At 36.1% G+C, this 22,661-nt stretch overlaps 1 protein-coding gene across 1 annotated transcript in view; it reads right to left on the bottom strand.

Annotated features, from left to right (window-relative positions):
• MOB1B (MOB kinase activator 1B) overlaps nucleotides 1-22,661 on the bottom strand; it is a 63,097-nt gene that overhangs the window by 5,777 nt on the left and 34,659 nt on the right. Inside the window, exons 3-5 of the mRNA XM_081248808.1 lie at nucleotides 13,284-13,450; nucleotides 7,744-7,837; nucleotides 1,032-1,165 (exon numbers count right to left, since the gene is read on the bottom strand). Coding sequence (XP_081104934.1) covers nucleotides 1,032-1,165; nucleotides 7,744-7,837; nucleotides 13,284-13,450 — 395 coding nt within the window. The remainder of the gene's footprint in view (nucleotides 1-1,031; nucleotides 1,166-7,743; nucleotides 7,838-13,283; nucleotides 13,451-22,661) is intronic.

Below are 22,661 nucleotides of genomic sequence, written 5' to 3'. Positions count from 1 at the left end.
GAGAGAGAGAGAGAGAGAGAGAGAGAGAGAAAGCAAATGCGTTAAAATGTTGGCAACTAAAAAATCTGGAAGAAGGATACATAGGGACAATTCTTATTACTGCACAATAATAAATCATATTGCACAATTCTTACAAATTTTCTAGAAGCCTGAAATTGGGTTAAAATTAAAAGTTAAAAATTATATTATGAAGATAAAAGATAAGATGAGGGCACTTATCCCAAACCATTACTATGTATACAAGTAATGCAGTCTTGAAAAATAGACCTTTTATTACAAAGGCTCCAAAGTAGTTAAAGCATTCAATGAATGTGTTTAAAACAAGCCATAACAACAACTATTTACACATTGCTGTCTCCTCCACTATATCCTTCTCCCCAAAACTAAAAAAGCATAAAATACAGTCAAAAAGTTGAAAAAGAGCAAATTCTTAATTTTTTCAGAAAACACAGTTGTAAGGAGTTTGACACAGTAAAGTCATATGAACTGTCTAAATGTAAATAATTTCCACTTGAAAGGTCAGCCCTTTAAAAGGTCAGCATATATAAAAGTCACTCAGTTGATGACAGGCCAACCTGTCAAATCTTCTTGTTTTCTTCTCACCTAGCCTGATTTCACAGCCTGCAAGGTTCACACCATGGGTCATGAATACAAATGCCCTCTTTGCCACAAATATAAGGTAAAACTGTTTTGAAGTCATATAAACTCCCTTCCTAAACAAGAAATGGATATGACTATAGCAGATGATATTGGCTGCTTACCCAATGACAGTTTTTTTTTTCCCTAGCACAGGCCAGATTTGTTACTATCCAAGATATACCGATCTTCTTACTGTTTAAAATTATAAGGAGGTTTACCTAATGTTCATGATAAACTTGGTATGAAAAAGATAGACACTTTCAAGTACGTAAGATTAGCAATATTTTGATAGGTATGGTAATCCAACATGGGTCCTGGAATAGAGAGGCAATAAGCCCTAGAAACACATGAAATTAGATAAGTCATGATGGATCCCAGTTAAACAACTATACCAATTTTTGATGGAAATAATGTCTCATCATCCAACTGGTCCTGAACCCAAGTCATCAGGTAATCAATGTACTTTGGTGCAGAGCACTTAATAGGCTTCTTTATGTTTGTTCCATCTGCCCAATGATATTCATATCTGTATTGGAAAGATAAAAAGTACACAGAATATCAGTGTATACCTATATATAATGTGTATATTTTTATATTACATATATATGTTTAATTATTAGGAATGTATTCAGGATGTATTTTAATCTCTTCCTCCAAATAAAGATTTTTTGCATTTGGCACTTAAATTTAGCATTTTTAAATTGCTATTGGACTATTTTGCATTTATCAGGATACAAACTAAGCAGATCCCACCAAACCCATTTTTTGTGAGCTTTCCTTCATACATAGCAGTTATATTTTAGAATCACACATAGTATAAACTGCCATAGTAGAAACCCTAAGTTTACTTCCCACTTCTATGATGACCATCTTTAATCTTTATGATTATTGTTTTCTTCCTCAAAAAACGTTTCTCCTTACGCAGTACAATTCTTTTTAACTTGGGGCTTTAAATTTGGGGTTAAGACTAGAGAATGACATGGAAGCGCCTAAGTAAGATTAATGAAAAAGAGAATGATTCAATATTTGAGTACATTTGGTTGAGGAGCTAAACATGCCTTTGAGGAAAATTGACAATCCAAATAAAGATGCCTATAGTATCTGGGTATTAACCAGACACTATCCTTTGGTATAATAAACATTTCTCACCAACCATGTGAGAAATACTGTGTCAAGGAATATTGTTCTTGAACAACAGACACTAAAATGAAAGACACTTACTCTGTTCTCAAGGAAAAAGACTAGTAGAGAAGACAGGCTTGTAAATGAGTATGTAAAAACAGTACAATAGAATGCTAGTGGAGTTAATTAAACAAACACACACACATACAACCACAACCTGATTTTTAAGACAAGGAATAAGCATGCAGCTGAAACTCCATCTACAAAATTATCTAAACTGAACTAGCATTTAGTTTTTTAGTTTCTGAAGGTTACCTCTGCCACTTAGCTTCTCTCTTTGAATCAACTGTGTTTTTATAATCTTGTCCCAGCGTTTGGACTGACATAATGATAGGTGATTAAGCCTAGCAAAGGAGCTGGAAGAAAATATAATGGAAAAATACTACAGGGTGTTTTAAACAATGAAAAGTATCTTGAGATAGGATAACAAGGATGCTTTCTATTTAATCGTAGTTACTTACCTTGAACAGTAAATCTTAAACAGGATACACCTGAATAAATATTCTGACAGCACACTAACCCTGGGAAACAGGGATGAATGTCAAGTCTACTTTGAAGGTCTCCAAGAGGAGATTCCCCAACATTTCTTGGCATCCTGTTCCACTATTTAATCACTTCCACAGTCAAGAGATTCTTCCTAACATAAAACAAAAGTCTCAAGTGTGACTTAAGCCTCTTCTTGTTTGAGCCTCTTAGGAGACAGAGAACGTGAATGGTAGGACTTCTGGCCATCATTACTTAGTCTTCATTTAAAGACAGGAACTCATCCATGTTTTTTCCCTTATGTTATGAAGCCTCAACATTTTTGCATTTGTCTCACAATCATGTTCATTTTGTTAATGATTCTAAGGTGTTCCCTATTCATTTTTAAATGCAGTCAAAAGCAGGCACAGTAAACCAAAAAATCATTTTCAATATCCTGAAGCTTTATGAACAATACTAATATTCAATGTCCTAAGGTTTTTTGAAAAATAAAACAACTGCATATTGCTTATACTTCTAGAGTTTATAACTATGATTCCCTGATTCTTTCCTTTTCTTTTGTCACATTTATACTTAACGATGACTTCATCTTCTAAATCTATTTTGCACCCATTGCTTTTTTTATTCCACCTTTGACAGACCATTGTCTTTGAAATTTATTTCTGTCATCATGGTATGAACTTATAAACTACAAATTCCAAAATGTTCATTTCTTGGTTAATAATGATAATAAATAGTAACTGAGAAACCACTTCAAGAAAAAAAGTACAAAAAATACTAACAGGTGGGGTCTAAACAACATGCTACCCAATAACCAATGGGTCCCTGAAGAAATCAAAGAGGAAATCAAAAAATACCTGGAGACAAATGAAGACAAAAACATAACGACCCAAAATATATGGGATGCAGCAAAAGCAGTTCTAAGAGGGAATTGTATAGTAATACAAGCCTACCTCAGGAAATAAGAAAAATCCCAAATAAACAATCTAAGCTTATACCTAAAGTAACTAGAAAAATGGAACAAACAAAACCCAAAGTTAGAAGGGAAGAAATCATGAGGAATAGAGCATAATTAAATGAAATAGAAACTAATAATAATAATAATACAATAAATAGAAAAGACCAATGAAACTAAGAGCTGGTTCCTGGAAAAAATAAACAAAATTGATAAGCCCAAACAAATAAAATCAGAAATGAAAGAAGAGAAGTTACAAACAATACCACAGAAGTACAAATGATCATACGAGATTACTATGAACAATTATAGCCAGTCAAATGGACAACCTCGAGGAAATGGATAAATTCCTAGAAACATGCAATCTCCCAAAACTGAATCAGGAAAAATTGAAAATATGAACAGATGGATTACCAATAATGAAACTGAATCAGTAATTTAAAAAAAACCCCAAAACTCATAACAAACAAAAGTCAAGGACCAAACAGCTTCACAGGTGAATTCTACCAAACATTTAAAGAGTTATATTACCTTCTACCAAACATTTAAAGAGTTATATTACCTATGTTTCTCAAACAATCCCAAAAAAAGTGAAGAGGAAGGAAAACTTCTCAACTCATTCTATGAGGCCAGCATCACTTTGACCAAAATCAGACAAATCACCACATAAAAAGAAAATTTCAGGCCAATATCGCCAATGAACACAGGTGCAAAAAGCCTCAACAGAATATTAGCAAACCGAATCCAACAACACTTTAAAAGGATCATAAACTGTGATCAAGCAGGACTTATCCCAGGGATGCAAGGATGGTCAATATCTACAAGTCAATCAACGTGATACACCACATTAACAAACTGAAAAATAAAAATCATATTATCATCTCAACAGATACAGGAAAAAGCCTTTGACAAAATTCAACATCCATTTATGATTAACAAAAACTCTCAAAACAGTGGGCTTAGAGGGAACATACTCAACATAATAAGGCCATATATGACAAACCCACAGCCAACATTATACTCAATGGTGAAAAGCTGAAAGCATTTCCTCTAAGATCAGGAACAAGACAAAGATGCCCCCTCTCACCATTTTTATTCAACATAGTTTTGGAAGTCCTAGCCAAAACAGACAAAAAAAGGAAATAAAATGAATCCAGATTGGAAAGGAAGAAGTAAAACTGTCACTGTCATTGCAGATAACATGATACTATACATAGAAAATCCTAAGGATGCTACCAGAAAACTACTAGAGATCATCAATGAATTCAATAAAGTTGCAGGATACAAAATTAATACACAAAAACCTGTTGCATTTCAACACACTAATAGTGAACTATCAGAAAGATAAATTTAAACAATCCCATTTACAACTGCATCAAAAAGAATAAAATACCTAGGAATAAATCTAACCAAAAAAGTACAAGACTTGTACTCTGAAAACTTTAAGATATTTATGAGAGAAATGGAAAAACAAGCAAATATATGGAAAGATATAACATGCTCACAGAATGGAAGAATTATTATTTTTAAAATGACCATCCTACCCATGGCCATCTACAGATTCAAGGCAATCTTTATCAAAATAACAGTGGCATTTCTCACAGAACTAGAACAAGTTAATTCTGAAATTTGTACAGAAACATAAAAGACTCCAAATAGCCAAAGCAATCTTGAGAAAGAAGAACAAAGGTGAAGGTATCACACTGCCTATTTCAAACATACATACATAGAGTATACTATAGCTATACTACAAAGCTATAATAATCAAAACAGTATGGTACAAGCACAAAAGGAGAAACACAGATTAATGAAATAGAATATAGAGAGTCCAGAAACAAACTTACACTTAAACGGTCAATTAATCTGCAAAGGAGGCAAAAATATACAACAGGGGAAAAGAGACAGCCCCTTCAATAAATGACATTGGGAAAACTGGAGAGCTACATGCAAAAGAATAAAACTGGACTACTTTCTCACACCATGTACAAACATAAACTAAAATAAAAACGAGGGGGCTTCCCTGGTGGTGCAGTGGTTGAGAGTCCGCCTGCTGATGCAGGGGACACGGGTTCGTGACCCGGTCCGGGAAGATCCCACATGCCGCGGAGTGGCTGGGCCCGTGCGCCATGGCTGCTGAGCCTGTGCGTCCAGAGCCTGTGCTCCGCAATGGGAGAGGCCACAGCAGTGAGATGCCCACGTACCGAAAAAAAAGAGGGACTTCCCTGGTGGTCCAGTGGTTAAGACTCCACACTCCCAATGCAGGGGGCCCGGGTTCAAGCCCTAGTCAGGGAACTAGATCCTGCATGCCACAATGAAGAGCCCACATGCCACAAGTAAAAGATTCCACATGCCGCAACTAAAGATCCTGCATGCTGCAACAAAGATCCCGTATGCCAAAACTAAAACCTGGAGCAGCCAAATAAACAAATATTTTTAAAAATAAATAAATAAAATAAAATAAAATAAATTAAAGATTTAAATGTAAGACCTGAAACCATAAAATTTCTAGAAGAAAACTCTTTGAAATCAGTCTTAGCAATATTTTTTGGATCTGTCTTCTCAGGCAAAGGAAATAAAAGCAAAAATAAATAAATGGTACCACATTAAACTAAAAAGGTTTTTGCACAGTAAGGAAACTATCAACAAAATGAAAAGGTAGCCTACTGAATGGGAGAAGATATTTGCAAGTGATATATCCAATAAGGGGTTAATATACAAAATATACAAAGAATTCATACAACTCAACATCAAAAATAAATAAATAAACAACCCAATTAAAAAACAGGCAGAGGACCTGAATAGACATTTTTCCCAAAGACATACACATGGCCAAGAGACAAATGAAAAGATGCTCAACCTCACCAATCATGAGGGAAATGCAAATTAAAACCACAATGAGATACTTCTCACACCTGTTAGAATGGCTATTATCAAAAAGACAACAAATAACAAGTATTGGCAAGGATGTGACAAAAAGGGAACCCTTATGCACTGTTGGTGGAATTGCAAATTGGTGCACCCAGTATGGAGAAAAGTATAGAGGTTCTTCAAAATATTTAAAATAGAACTGCCATAAGATCCAGCAATTTCTTTTCTGGGTATTTACCCAAAGGAAACAAAAACATTAATTTGAAAAAATATATGCAACCCGTTTTTCATTGCAGCATTATTTTCAGTACCTAAAATATTAAAGTAATTTAAGTGTCCATCAACAGATGAATGAAGAAGATGTGGGGTGTGTGTGTATACACACACACACACACACAATGGAATATTACTTAGCCATAAAAAGGCGGGGGGGCTTCCCTGGTGGCGCACAGTGGTTGAGAGTCCACCTGCCGATGCAGGGGACATGGGTTCGTGCCCCGGTCTGGGAAGATCTCACATGCCACGGAGCAGCTAGGCCCGTGAGCCATGGCTGCTGAGCCTGTGCGTCCGGAGCCTGTGCTCCGCAACGGGAGAGGCCACAACAGTGAGAGGCCTGCGTACCACAAAAGAAAAAAAAAAAAAAGGAAAGAAATCTTGCCCTTTGGGACAACACGGATGGATCTAGAGGGTATTACACTAAGTAAAATAAGTCAGGCAGAATAAAACAAACACCATATGATCTCATTTACATGTGAAATCTAGAAAACAAACTCACAGATACAGCACACAGAAGGGTGGTTGCCAGAAGGGAGCGGGGTGGGAATAGAGCAAAATAGATGAAAGGGATTTAAAGATACAAACCTCCAATTATAAAATAAATAAGTCATGGGAATATAATATTCAACATAAGGAGTATGGTCAATAACACTGTAATAACTTTGTATGGGAACAGATGGTTAGTAAACTTATCATGATGATCATTTCATAATGTATGGAAATGTCAAATCACTATGCAATACACCTGAAACATAATATTGTATATCAACTATATTTCGATTTTAAAAAATATTTGGATAGAGAGGTATAAGCAAACAGAAGAAAGGCAGGATGGAGGACAATACAATAGGGAGGCCTATAAAGCTCAGGTTAAGGAATCTGGACTCAAAGTATTAGTCATTGGTCACAGACCCACTGGAGAATGGACTTGCGGATATGGGGAGGGGGAAGGGTAAGCTGTGACAAAGCGAAAGAGAGGCATGGACATATATACACTACCAAACGTAAGGTAGATAGATAGTGGGAAGCAGCCGCAGAGCACAGGGAGATCAGCTCGGTGCTTTGTGACCACCTGGAGGGGTGGGATGGGGAGGGTGGGAGGGAGGGAGATGCATGAGGGAAGGGATGTGGGAACAGATGTATATGTATGACTGATTCACTTTGTTATAAAGCAGAAACTAATTAAAAAAAAAAAGAAGACTGAAAAAAAAAAGTATTAGTCATTGGTAAATCACTGAAGGAGATGCTAAATACAGAAATTATAAGGTCAGAAATTTTCTTCTTATCTAAGAACTGTATGATAAAGTAAAAATGAGAACTGATCATGAATCATGTCTTACTTTGGGCCAGCTGACATCACTGGACAACTTTCTTCTGTACAAAAATCTGTGATTGTTCCATAAAGCATGTTGATCTGATTGAAGAAATCTACAGCTGCAAAGCAAATATCAGTTATAAGTAAAAGGCTAAATTTTAATTTTACTCAAACAACCTTTTATTCCAGCAGAATCTCAGCTCTATCAGTGTTCCTTCCTCACCAACGAACAGGTGAAAATAATACAAACAAACAATATTTGCCTCACTGAATTTAGGAGCTTCTGTTTATTAAGTGACTCCCTTAAGAGAATAAAAAGGCAAGCAAGAGTGGGAGAAATTATTTGCAACACATATAATCAATAAAAATCTTATATTCAGAATATACAAAGAACTTCTATAGATCACTAAGAAAAAGACAACACCATAAAAAAATGTGAGATGGTTTCTGAGTCTATTGGTTATCTCTATGGAAAAGAATAAAACTTGACTCTTTACTCACACAATACCTGAAAAGCAATTCCAAGTAGATCATACATCTAAATGTGAAAGGCAAGACAATAAAGTTTAAAAGAACATAGAAAAATATGTCCATGAACTTTGGCATGCAAATATTTCTTAAGAAGAGCACAGAAAGCACCAATCATAAAGGAATAGTTTTCCATATGTTTCACTGGAAAACTCTTATTCCTTGTTTTTTTATAATTTTTATTCTACTCATAATTTTTTTATATTGACCTCAAAGCCAACAAGTTTATTAAATTTACCTATTCATAATAATAGTGATGGTGTAGCAATAAAATCATGGTCTTTTGGTTTGTCAACATTCATTCATGTTGGCTATGAACATAAATGTTGTTTCTTCCTTTCCAGTTATTATTATCTTTTATTCTTTTTCCTGCCTTATGGCATTGGCTAAAACTCCAGGAAAGTGGTGATGGTGGCTAACCTTAACTCATTCCTAATCTGAGAAAAAACTTCAACATTTCATTATCAAATATGATGTTTGCTGTATCTTTATTGTAGATATGCTTTATCAGAAAAAAGTTCTCAACTTTTATTTCATAAGTTTATTACGAATTGATTTTAAATTTTACCAAATGTTTTTTCTGCTTATACTGAGATAATCATATGATTTCTTCCTCTTCCTTTATTTTGGCTAATGCGGTGAATTACAACTGATTTGCAAGTGTTAGCCAACCTTGTATTCTAGGAATAAGAACAATTTGGTCATGATGTGTTATAATTTTTAAGTATTGCTAGATTCAATCTGCTAATATTTTTATTAGGATTTTTACATCTAAGTTCGTAAGTTAGATAACCTGGTTTCCTTTCTTACATGTCCACATAGAACTCATAACACTAGTATTTTCTCCTTTCCACATAAAAGCTTTAGAAAGACTGGTGTTCTTTCTTTCTTTTCTTTTCTTTTTAAAATTGAAGTATAATTGATTTACAATATTTTATCAGTTTTGGGTGTACATAGTGATTCAATATTTTTATAGATTACACTCCATTTAAAGTTATTATAAAATATTGGCTATAGTCCCTGTCCTGTACAATATACCTTTGTAACTGATTTCTTTTATACATAGAGGTTTGTACCTCTTAATTCCTTACCCCTATCTTACCCCTCCCACCTACCCTCTCCCTACTGGTAACTACTAGTTTATTCTGTATCTGTGAGTCTCTTTCTGTTTTGTTATATTCATTCTTCTTTTTTTATTTTTTAGATTCCATATATAAGTGATAACATAAAATATTTGTCTTTCTCTGATTTATTTCCCTAAGCATAATACCCTCCAGGTCTATCCATGTTGTTGCAAATGGCAAATTTCATTCTTTTTTATGGCTCAGTAATATTCCATTGTGTGTGTGTGCGTGTGTGCGTGTGTGCGTGTGTGTGTCTATACACCACATCTTCTTTATCCATTCATCTGTTGATATACAATTAGGTTGCTTCCATATCTTGGCTATTGGCTTTCATATGCTGCTATGAACACTGGGGTACATATATCTTTTCAAATTAATGTTTTCATTTTCTTAAAATATACATCCAGCAGTAGAATTGCTGGATCATATGGTATTTCTAGTTTTAATTTTAGAGAAAACTCCATATTGTTTTCCATAGTGGCTGCACCAATTTACATCCCCACCAAGAGTGCACTGTAGGGTTTCCTTTTCTCCACATCCTTACCAACATTTGTTATTTGTGATCTTTTTGATGAGAGCCATTCTGACAGGTATAAGGTGATATCTCATTGTGGTTCTGATTTGTATTTCTCTGATGAATAGTGATGCTGAGCATCTTTTCATGTGCCTGTTGGCCATCTGTATGTCTTCTTTGTGAAAATGTCTATTTAGGTCTTCTGCCCATTTTTAATCGGGTTGTCCTCCACATGAACAGTGGGTAACCTACGGCTTTGAATCCCAACTCTATACTGAATAGTTGAGTTACTTAACTTCCCTGAATCTCAGTTTCCTACCTTTAAAATTCAGTTTACTGCAGAGTGCTAAAAAACAAAATATGTGTCTACCATAAAGTAGACATCTAGTAATTGTTAGTTTTCTTCCACAAATGAAGATATGGCCTCAAGATTCTGTGCCACAAAAATTAACAATAAGCCATCCACCCACTTTTTCCAGAAGTCTGAACCTTGTATCTTCTTTAAGCTATCACTCTTTCTAGCAGCAGAATGTTCAAAACCAGCCTCTGGTTTCTGGCTATGAGACTAGTTGTTGAATTTGTAAAATTTCCCATCTTCTACCATTTATCTTCATCTGGCAAGTAAACTGAAGGAAAAAGGCCATTAAGATGCCAATCTTATCAACAAATCCCCTTCACTCTTTTATGTACCCGAAATGTTTACTTAATCACTGTCAGTGAATGGAAATTATCTATCTAGCCTCAAATCCTATTCACTTCATCAAGTGTCACTTGGAAAGATTACTATAAATAAGAAAAAAATTGCAATCCAATATTTCAGTCAACTGCTGTATTTTAAAGGCAGAATTCTATGTTCTATGGGGATGTTCAAACACTTCAGTTCAAAGCAATTTTTTTCTGGCTGTAACTTCAAAATGTCTGTGAAATTTTATAAGTTCCTGAAGTTCTAGACATTTCAATAGTACAGACACTCAGTTCTGATAATTGAGACAAGAGAGAATACAGACAGAAAACAATGATCTGCTTTTATACTTAAAAGTCACAATCTCATGTAGTACAGAAGCTCTACACTGCTTTCCTTAGATTTCTAAAATTAGAAAATGAGCTCTCAAATAAGTGGTACAAAAAGGCACAAACAAGTACCCAAAAAAAGGATGTACACATATATTGGAAACTTATTCTGAATATTGTCCTTAAAGTGTCATAGAACTATCTTATAGGTTAGATGACTCTCATCAATAAAGCAAACAAATCACTTTATCTCTTTAGTAACTAAACTCTCTGGTAACTCTCTAGTAACTAAACCATACTCTAATAATACTGCTCTTACAGAACTGCTGTCACAGTAAGGTTTTAAGACATCTCAGTAAAATACTTTAGGTTCCTAAAAGTTAGTGGGTGTCAGCTCAATTTATAAATCCCATGATATGTTTCAAATTACAATAAGATACCATCAAATATTACAGTAAAAATACTGCTCTGTTTTTCCTTAATCAAAGCCTAGGCATTTAGTGTATATTTTCAATTAAATTTCATTTATTATAACTAGAGTCATATAAATTTCCTCCAGTTATAAAATTCTATTAATTTCTTCACCAATGCTGATAAACCTTGAATATTAAAAGTACCACTTTTGGGCTTCCCTGGTGGCACAGTGGTTAAGAATCCGCCTGCCAATGCAGGGGACACAGGTTCAAGCCCTGGTCTAGGAAGATCCAACATGCCAGGAGCAACTAAGCCCGTGCACCACAACTGCTGAGCCTGTGCTCTAGAGCCCGTGAGCCACAACTACTGAAGCCCGCGCGCCTAGAGTCTGTGCTCCTCAGCAAGAGAAGCCACCGCAATGAGAAGGCCATCCACCACAACGAAGAGTAGCCCCCTCTGTCTGCAACTAGAGAAAGCCCGCACACAACAATGAAGACCCAACACAGCCAAAAATTAATTAATTAATTAATTTTAAAAAGGAGAGAGAGAAAAGAATCAAAATAAAATTAAAAAAAATTTTTTTTTAAGTACCACTTTTATTCCCCAACTTACTCTGGCTTAATTCCCAAGAATATATTTATTTTTTACTTATATTTTTTTCTTTCTAGAGGTTAAGAATATATCATAAACATATTTCACTAATTTCATAAGATCACTATTGAATTGTCTTTTTTTCTTTTTAAAGCATAGTTTAGACAAATAACTAAGTATGCTACTGAAAGAGGCAATTTAACATAGGGGTTAAAACACAGTCTCTGAAATTTTAGAGCTCTATATTTGAGCCCAGGCCCTAGCATTCAATAGCTGTATAACCTAAGCACATTACTACAATCTTTCTGTCTCAGCTTTCTTATCTATATACTGGGATAATAATAGTACCTACATCATGAGGTTGTAAAGATGAAATAAAATAATCCATGTAGAAGAAAATAAAAACAATAATTTGAAAAGATACATGTACCCCAATGTTCATAGCAGCATATGGAGGCTAAGAGCCAAGATATGGAAGCAACCTAAGTGTCCATAAACAGATAAATGGATAATGGTGTGTGTGTGTGTATGCATATATACATATATATAAACACCACATCTTCTTTATCTCTCTCTCTCTCTCTCTCACACACACACACACACACACACACACACACACACACAATGGAATATTACTCAGCCATAAAAAAGAATGAAATTTTACCATTTGCAACTACATGGATGGACCTGGAAGGTATTATGCTTAGTGAAGTTAAGTCAAACACAGAAAGACAAATACTGTATGATATCATTTACATGTGGGATCTAAAAAATAAAATGAATGAATATAACAAAACAGAAATAGACTCACAGATATAGAGAACAAACAAGTGGTTACCAGTGTGGAGAGAGAATGGAGGAGGAGCAAGACAGGGGTAGGGGATTAAGAGCTATGAACCAGCAAGTATCAAATAAATAAGCCACAAAGGTATATTGTACAGCACAGGGAAATATAGCCATTATATTGTAATAACTTTAAATGGAGTATAATCTAAAAATATTGAATCACTATGTTATACATCTGAAACTAATACCATAAATCAAATAAACTTCAATAAAATAAATAAATAAAAATAATTCATGTAGAAAGAATAGCAGAGTGCCACAGTGTTCCATAAACTTTAATTGCTGCTATTACTATCATTTTTTCCAATGAAGATGGTAAATCTGTGCTTTGTATTACATGATAACAGGAGATAAGAATTTCATGTAACTCCATATTCAGAAATAAAATACCATAAAGGTTAAAGTAAATTGAGGTACCACTATCTTGTGGTATTAGGTTGCTAACTAAATCCTAGAATAGAGAGCACTCCAACGCTCACCTACAGTGAGGCTACTAACCTAACTTACAGTCTACTGAGAAACAGAAAGGCTACTTACTGTTCACTGCAACCCACTCATTTAGATCTTCCCCCTCAGGAAGCATGACAGCCATCCGGAGGTTTCCACTGCCCAGTGTGGCCTCTGCATGCTTTAAGAGCTCATACTGGTGAGAACCTTCTGGTATGTTCTTCTTTGGTTTAAACGTTTTAGAGGAGCGACTACCACTATGAATAGAAAAGAAGAAAAAGGCACATCAGTGTTTAAGGCATGACTTTCAATAGAGTCTACTATAATATATTACTGCATAAAATAACAGTGGTGATCCTAAAAGTCCACAAATAAACAGCCCTAAATTGTACCGGCTACATTAAATCCTGGCAACATCACTGTTGTAACTACTGTGTTTGATCACCCAAAACTCCTACAAACCTTCTCTACATTCCCTACTGTAACTCCAAAGGAGAAAAAGAATTTTTAGCTATAACTAACCCAACTAACTAATCTAACAATAAATTACTGATTCAGGATTATAAATTGTAATCTATAAAAACAAAAAAGTACTGGGGACTTCCCTGGTGGTCCAGTGGTTAAGACTCTGTGCTCCCAATGTGGGGGCCCGGGTTTGATCCCTGGTCATGGAACTAGATCCTGCGTGCTGCAACTAAGAGCCTGCATGCCACAACTAAAGATCCCAAGTGCCGCAACGAAGATCCCACACGTCACAAAGAAGATCCTGTGTGCCACAACTAAGACCCGGTGAAGCCAAATAAATAAATAAATAAATATTTAAAACAAAAAACAAAAAGTACTTTTGTGATAATCTTTAGTCATTGTATTCCTTTTTACCCCTATTCTAAGTCTCTCAGCCTAACACAAATAACTTGTTTCCTTTGTATAAAACACATATATAATTTTATATCAATAAAGCACAAAAATCCTAGAGCAAGAAAGAAAAGCTACATGTGCTTCTATCCAATTATAGGAAGCAACAGCAATCTTAACTCAGAATCCCAGGTATGCAGATAAGTAGCTAGACATTAATATGGTTGCTCAAATTTCTAAATGTGTGTATGTATACACAAAGAAATATATTTTTAAATGAATCAATGGAAACTCATCTTAGAAATGGTTTTAAGAGTTTTTAAGAGATGGATTCTTCTGTTAATGCTGGCAAATTCTTTTTTAAAGAGATGTTCAAACGGATAGCCCCTTTTTTATATATAAATTTATTTATTTATTTATTTATTTATTTATTTATGGCTTCATTGGGTCTTCATTGCTGTCTGCTTTCTCTAGATGCAGAAAGCAGGGTCTACTCTTCGTTGCAGTGTGTGGGCTTCTCATTGAAGTGGCTTCTCTTGCCGCGGAGCATGGGCTCTAGGCACACGGGCTTCAGTAGTTGTGGCACTCGAGCTCACTAGTTGTGCTCGCGGGCTTAGGTGCCCCACGGCATGTGGGATCTTCCTGGACCAGGGCTTGAACCCGTGTTCCCTGCATTGGCAGGCATATTCTTAACCACCACGCCACCAGGGAAGCCCCAATGCTGGCAAATTCTTATCAAATTGTATTATATTCTAGTCATCCATTCTCAATACTCCCCTGCTCTTCTTATGAAAAGGAACAGATAGGGAAAGAATGAATTAGAAGAAGCTGGATAAGTAGGAATTATCTAAAGTTTAATGTTACTAAATTCATACTACCGTTAACATTCAGACATTTGAACATACGAATTTGAAAATAAAATTCCAAAGAAAACAGATAAACAATAGTTATACTTTCCAAGCTCTCCAAGGCTTTTCACTTTTAACCCCCTTCTCCCAAGCTTACCCCCAAGATCTCTCCTTTTTTCCCAAGATAAAGCAGTAGTTTTTAACCCTGGCTGCATTTTAGAATCACCTGAGGAGTTTTCAAAAAATATTGAGAATCCTTAGAGAAACTAAGAATCTACTTACTAGTCAACCCAAATATCCAATTCAAATGACAGGTATTTTTCACTCTAAGATAATGGTATTCTCATTTATATGTAGGTGTCTCAGGTGTTTATTTAGAGTAAAGTGATGCTCCTCAACTCTAACCTTGGTCCCTCTCCCTGCCAGATATATCTACTCAACAGCCCAGGATCTCTTTACAAACACTAATCAGATGATGTTACTCCTCTGCTTAAAGCCACTCAGTGGCTTTCCATTGCACTCAGAGTAAACCCCAAAGTCAATATTAGACACAGGGTCTGGACCCACACTAGAGTGTGGAAACTCTTCTTCAGTTTAATCAGACAATGTATTAAATGCCAAATTCTCTCCCAGCATCTCTAAAATATGAAAACGTAGAAAAGCTCATTATGCCTACCAAGCTGGAAGCTTATTTCATTTTCCTGCTCCTTCTCATCCTTTACCAAAATTTAGTGTGAGAAATAAACTTCACCAATATTTTTTACAAAAAGACATTTCACTAATTTATGTATGATTAACTACAAAAATAGCTCTCCTAACATCAATCTGGTGCATGTCTTCAGGCCTAGTGTTAAGTACATTCCCTTTAATTAGCCCACTGCTGAGACCGGTGCAGCAACTGAGGTGACAAGCTGCTCTGAAAAGGGCTGGCAGAGTACATGAGAACAACAAGCACATCAGCAGTGCTTCCACCCAGGAGGGTCAGAGCCTCCCCTGCTCCCCTGAACCACCTATTTATTCAACCACTGTCCCTTCAAGTTTTAGGTTTCCAAATGTTTTCTTGATTGATGACCCACCCAGAATTGGTCTTCCACAAAGCTAAACAAATATACCTCAAAGACCTAATACTTGGGTAGAAAGAAAAAAAAAATCTGAGTTTGATTTTGTAAAGGCCAGTTTTGACACTTACCAGCTGTGTTATGTCAAGCAAATTACCCAACTTTCTCGAGCCTATTTTTTAATAGTGAAAGCCTAATAACAATAACAAAACATTACCACTACCTGTATCATAAAGAGCTGCAAAATGAGAAAATAATAAAAGTGAAAAAAGTTTCTAAAGCTGTAAAATGCTGTGCAAATGTTAGTATCCTTCCTTTTTCTGAACCAGAATGACTCATAGTAAAAAAAAAGAAATGGGGGCTTCCCTGGTGGCACAGTGGTTGAGAGTCCGCCTGCCGATGCACAGGACACGAGTTCGTGCCCCGGTCCGGGAGGATCCCACATGCCGCGGAGCGGCTGGGCCCGGGAGCCATGGCCGCTGAGCCTGCGCCTCCGGAGCCTGTGCTCCGCAACGGGAGAGGCCACAACAGTGAGAGGCCCGCGTACCGCAAAAAAAAAAAAAAAAAAAAAAAAAAGAAGAAAGAAATGGTAGTGCAATGTACAAAGCTGTATTCAACCCCTATTCCCATCCTTGTCTCTTAAGACTGGGGAAAATATAACCTTACTTTGGAAACAAATGCTCTTACACATCAAGTTCCAAATAGAATTTTTTAAATGTTTTGGTTTGGTTTTTGGTGCTATTCCCATGTCACGGTTCAGGTGATCTCAGAATAATCATGGGGCTGGGCGGGAAATCAAGAAAACAAGGTGCTAGTCCTCATTTTGCTATTTTCTTCTTATATTACTTAGGAAACCACAAATTATCATCTGGGCTTCAATTTCTTTACTTTGTTTTTTGAAAGTATGGAAAATAACTTTCTACAAAAGGGTATAATTTAGAGATGAGATAATGTTTATAAAATGTTTTTAGTTCCCTGAGGACTCCCTCCTCGGTTCCACATTTCCATGTACATTCACACTTCCAAAATGCTTTCAAGTCCTCCATCAAATTCCCCCTCTTTCTGACCCTTCTGCTTTATTCAGGCAGAATAATTAAGCATTTCAGTATTCTGATTTTTTAAATGTTCTTTTTTAAAACTATATTCAGTTTTTCTTCAACTACCTGAAACTTCAACCAGGATGCACCCTACCCTGGAAGGGGTGATGGTTCAATACTGCTCCTTATTCCCATGTCAAAAGATTAAGAGAGTCAGTCCTCAAGTTCAAAAGTACAAGTATCAAAGCATGTACACAAAAATCCTCATCAATGAGTGCAAGTTCTTTTTTTTTTTTTTTTTTTTTTGCGGTACCCGGGCCTCTCACTGTTGTGGCCTCTCCCGTTGCGGAGCACAGGCTCCAGACGTGCAGGCTCAGCGGCCATGGCTCACGGGCCCAGCCGCTCCGCGGCATGTGGGATCTTCCCGGACCGGGGCACGAACCCGCGTCCCTGCATCGGCAGGCGGACTCTCAACCACTGCACCACCAGGGAAGCCCCGAGTGCAAGTTCTTAAGGTAACAATGTATGTGGCCAAATGCAAATATATCTCACATGACAGGTTAAGACATTTGATGCAAATATTCAAAAACATTTTCAATAACAGAAAGTATGTATCCCTCCCACCCACCCCACCCCCTCAGAAGAAATTTCTGTATCAGAAGAAATATCTTGTGTATCCTTCCAGAGAGTCTATGTCTATACAAGCATAAGAATGACTGTGCCTGTTTTATACAGTTGTTGCATACTATAGTATACTAAATAATGTTTTTCACTTAATATATCCAGAATATTGTTGTGTATTAAGGTAGAAGTAGATCTACTTTATTCTTTTTAAAGACCGAATAATATTTCCTTATATAGGTATATAATATTTTCAATCAGTCACCTACTGATAAACGTTTAGGTTGTTTCCAGTTATTTGTTACTTCAAACAGTGCCACAGGGACTTCCCTCGTGGTCCAGTGGGTAAAACTCTGCACTCCCAACGCAGGGGGCCCAGGTTCAATCCCTGGTGGGGGAACTAGATCCCACATGCGTGCCGCAACTAAGATCCCGTGTGCTGCAACTAAGACCCAGCGCAGCCATAAATAAATAAATAAATAAATAAGTTAAAAAAAAAACCACTATGATTCCAAGAGCGTTTTAAACTATAAAAAACAAAACAAAACAAAAAAATGCTGTAGTAAGTATCCTCATATTATGAAAGATAAATTCGTAGAGACAAAATTGCTGTGCTAAAGAGCACATACATTTTAAATTTTTATATAAGGTCTATTTTTTCCCAAAAAATAAGTTGTACCCTTTTAAAACCCATTAACAATGTATGAGAGTAGCTATATACTTTTTTGGTCTTAGAGGACAGGGATTCAATTGCTAGTTTCTCTTGTACAGCTCCCAACAGGGCATCATAACTATATGAGAGTTTGGAGCTTTCTGATTAGAATGTAAATGTGACTGACAATTCACAGCATTACACTGAGGTCTTTTCTTTCCAAATCCAGGAGTCAGGTTTGTTTATTCTAGTCCTCTTACTCATATTTGAAGGACAATCAGTTTCTAGAGCAAGACAGGATGGCTTGAAAGGTAAATAACTGAGTCTAAAGGGAAAACTCTGAACAGGTATCCCTTATAATTAGTCACCCAACTTGATCACCTTTTGTAAATTTCAAAAGCTTCATTTATTTCCTCTTTGAGACCCTAAATAGATTAGTCTCCACTGTGACACCTACATTTATTCTCATAAACCATTTCTTACTATCTCAACACAGTCACACCCTCATTACCCTCAATTTTAACCCTTTATTGTTCAATCCAACTATCAACAAAATTGATATTTTCTAAGTTGGACTGGAGAATCGTAAGGCTGAAGGAATTGGGGGGGGAGCGGATTTACAGAGAACTCAAAACAGGGGCACTAGTAAGGGTTAGAAGAATACAGATGTGTATATTTTGACACTGAAGAACATGTCAGTATATTCAAAATTAGAAGTAAATTAACATCAACTTATTTGTGTCAATAACTCCATACCTTCAAAGTTAAGTGACTTACTCTGACCACCTAGCTAAATTAAATGGCAGAAGTGGGACTCAAAAACAGTCCATTATCTTCAAGTTACTTAACATTACCAAGCCTCAGCTTGGAATAATAACATCTACCTTACTATTGAACCCTGTGGTAAGAACTCCACTAATATTAGCTCACTTTGTTCCACCTCAAGGTACCAACCTGATATTCACAACAGTAGCTCCTTCTATAGGTCTAAATCCAATACTAGAGATCAGATACTTGATAAATACTTGTTAATTGATAGTTCCAGTCAACTTCAGGCTGAGAACTCCTACACTAGGATAGTAATGATGATGATTAATATTAACTAATATTTACTGCAGGCCTTGTACTCTTAAGTATTTTACATGCAATATCCCATTTAATCTTCATAACTCTATGATGTACATGCTATACTTTATTTTATGGGTAACAAAACTGAGACTTAAAAGTACTTAAATAATTTGCTCAAGCTTATAATATTGGTAAAGTAGGAGCCAGAATTTAAATCTAGGATTTAAATATTTAAAGCCCATTCTTTTATCCACTACCCAACACTACATGATGCTTACCTTTATTTTCTATCCAATTATTTCTAACTATTTTCTTCCTCTATCACCAAAGTTTAATCAAGTCACTTATGAAACAACACAAGGCTAATTTGTACTGAGAGTGTCATTAGTAGGTACATTTTTAAAAACAATCTTCAAAGTACCTAATTCCATTTCCTCTCTTCACACCTCTTCTAATTTATATGAATATTTAGTACTGCCATTAAGGAAAAATACAATTTCACGAGAGTAATTTCCCCTAAAACGTTGCCAAACACATTTGTACTTTCAGAAACACACATATGCACCAGCAAAAAATGTTAGAAACTGTCAAAATCAAGTAGAATGTGTTCTAGACATAATAAAGTCAAAGGCTAAAGGCTAAAAGCTACGAGTACCAAAAATACAATCTTTATTCAGAAAGTTAGCAATCTGAACAGACATATCTATTTACATTTCTGCCTAACATCCTTTTAAAATCACTAATCACTGGTGGTGCTGTTGCTGTTATTGTTAATGTTATGAGAGTAAAAAAAAAAAAAAGAAACCCTCAGTATTTCTGGAAAGCAAGAAAGAATTTCAGCTAAGAGAAGATCAGAAATTGAGGAAATCTGGTAAGATTAAAAAGTTGATGAGATACAGTGACAGTGAAAGTCTGAAAAAAACCTAGCCTAGAACGTGCCCAGTAGAAGACTCAGAGAACATGCCCAGTAGAAGACTTACCTTCTCAGTGAAGGTAAGAGTGGTTCCCACTGTGCTTCAAGCTCAGAATCTGGACTACAGGAGAGTGAAAGGACCATAAGAGACTCTTCAGGAATTATATAGCACTGTGATACAGAGTCTCTGAGCAAGTGAATCCCAATACCCTCCTCTGCTGACCTTTTTCTGAGCAGTAGGCAAGTGGCAGCAGGTATTTAACATTAGGCTAAAGCTCAGTGCTTTCAGGAGCAGGTTCCTCTGTAGGCAATTTACTAAAATTAAAAACTCTGTTCTGTGAAAGACACTGTAAGGCACACAGACTAGGAGAAAATCTTTGCAAACCATATATCTGATAAAGCACTTGTATCCAAAACATACAAAAAGTTCTTAAAATTCAACAATAAGAAAACAACCCAAGGAAGAAATGGGCAAAAGATATGAACAAACCCTACCAAAAAAGATAAACAGATGGCAAATAAACATATGAAAAGACAGTCAACATCATTTGTCATCAGGGAATTGCAAACTTAAACAATGAGATATCATTACACACCTATTAAAGTGGCTACAAGCCAAAAAACTGACAATACCAAAAGCTGATGAGGATGCAGAGCAACATTCATTGCTGGTAGGAATGTAAAATGCAAAATGGCACAGCCACTTTGGAAGACAGTTTGGCAGTTTGCTACAAAGCTAAACAGAATCTTTCCATACAACCTAGCAAACCCACTCAGGTATTTACCCAATTGAGCTGAAAACCTATGTCCACCCAAAAACCTGCCTGTGGATGTTTATAGCAACTTCGATCATAGTCGTAGAAGTGGCAAGCAACCAAGATGCCTTTCAATAGGTGAATCAATAAACTGTGGTACATCCATAAAATGGAATATTATGATCAGAGATTAAAAAGAGACAAGCTGGGCTTCCCTGGTGGCGCAGTGGTTGAGAGTCTGCCTGCCAATGCAGGGGACACGGGTTCGTGCCCTGGTCCGGGAAGATCCTACATGCCGTGGAGCAGCTGGGCCCGTGAGCCATGGCCGCTGAGCCTGCACGTCCGGAGCCTGCGCTCCGCAACGGGAGAGGCCACAACAGTGAGAGGCCCGCGTACTGCAAAAAATAAAAATAAAAAATAAAAATAAATAAATAAAAAGAGACAAGCTATGGAACCACAAAAAAATAAAAAACAAAACCATGAAGAAGCCTTAATTGAATATTGTTAAGTGAAGAAAGTCAGACTGAAAAGGCTACATAGTGTATGATTCCAAATACAAGCCACTCTGGAAAAGCTTTAGAGACAGTAAAATAATCAGTGCTTGCCAGGGGGTCAGGGGAGGGGAGGAGAGATGATTAGGTATATTCCCAAGAAAACTGAAATTTATGTCCACAAAAACTTGTATATTAATGTACACAGCACCATTATTCATAAGAGCCAAAAAGTGTGAGCAGCCCAGAAGTCCATCAACTGATGCATAGATAAATAAAATATGGTATATTCATACAATGGAATATTATTTATCCATAAAAAAAGAATGAAGTACTGATAACATGTTATAACATGGGTGAATCTTGACAATATTATCATGCTGAGAAAAAAATTCAGACACAAAATATGAAGTATCACATATTTTATGATTCCATTCATATGAAATGTCCAGAATAGACAAATCCATTGAGACAGAAAGGAGACTAGTGGTTGCCAGGGACTGGAGAAGAAGAAATGGAGAATGACTACTAATGATGCAAGGTTTCTGTTGGGTGTGATGAAAATATTCTGGAATTAGTTATGATGGTTGCACAACTTTGTGAATATACTAAATCCACTGAATTGTATACTTTTTTTTTTGGCCGCAACACGCAGCATGTGGGATCTTAGCTCCCCAACCAGGGATTGAACCTGTGCCCCCTGCAGTGGAAGTGCAGAGTCTTAACCACTGGACCACCAGAGAAGTCCTGAACTGTATACTTTAAGGAAGAATTTTATAGTACGTGAATTACAGCTCAATATTTTAAAATGCTTAAAGAAAAACCTTTACTATTAAAAAAAAAAGTAGCCTCCCAATAACATTCCTCACCAGTTCAATAAGTCAGTCTCTTTCATCCATTTATTCACTCTTGCATTCCTTCATCCAACTAGCATATTCTGACCACTTACTATATTCTAAGCAGCACTGTTCTAAGCCCTGGGACACAGCACTGAACAAGAGAATCTCTACTTTCATGGTGGGGAGAAGAGGTAGAAGAAAAAGTAAAACCAACAAAACACTACTGGGTAGTGGTAAGTGCTATGATGAAAATAACAGAATGATGTGACCAATAATGTGATATGACAAGGCACTATATTAGGTTAGGTAGTTAGAGAAGGCCTCCCTAAGG

The sequence above is a fragment of the Mesoplodon bidens genome, assembly GCF_964165515.1.
Source record: "Mesoplodon bidens genome assembly, chromosome: 1".
In the NCBI taxonomy this organism is placed as follows: domain Eukaryota; kingdom Metazoa; phylum Chordata; class Mammalia; order Artiodactyla; family Ziphiidae; genus Mesoplodon; species Mesoplodon bidens.
The sequence above is the reverse complement of the archived record's forward strand: the minus strand, read 5'-3'. Positions and strand labels throughout refer to the sequence as shown.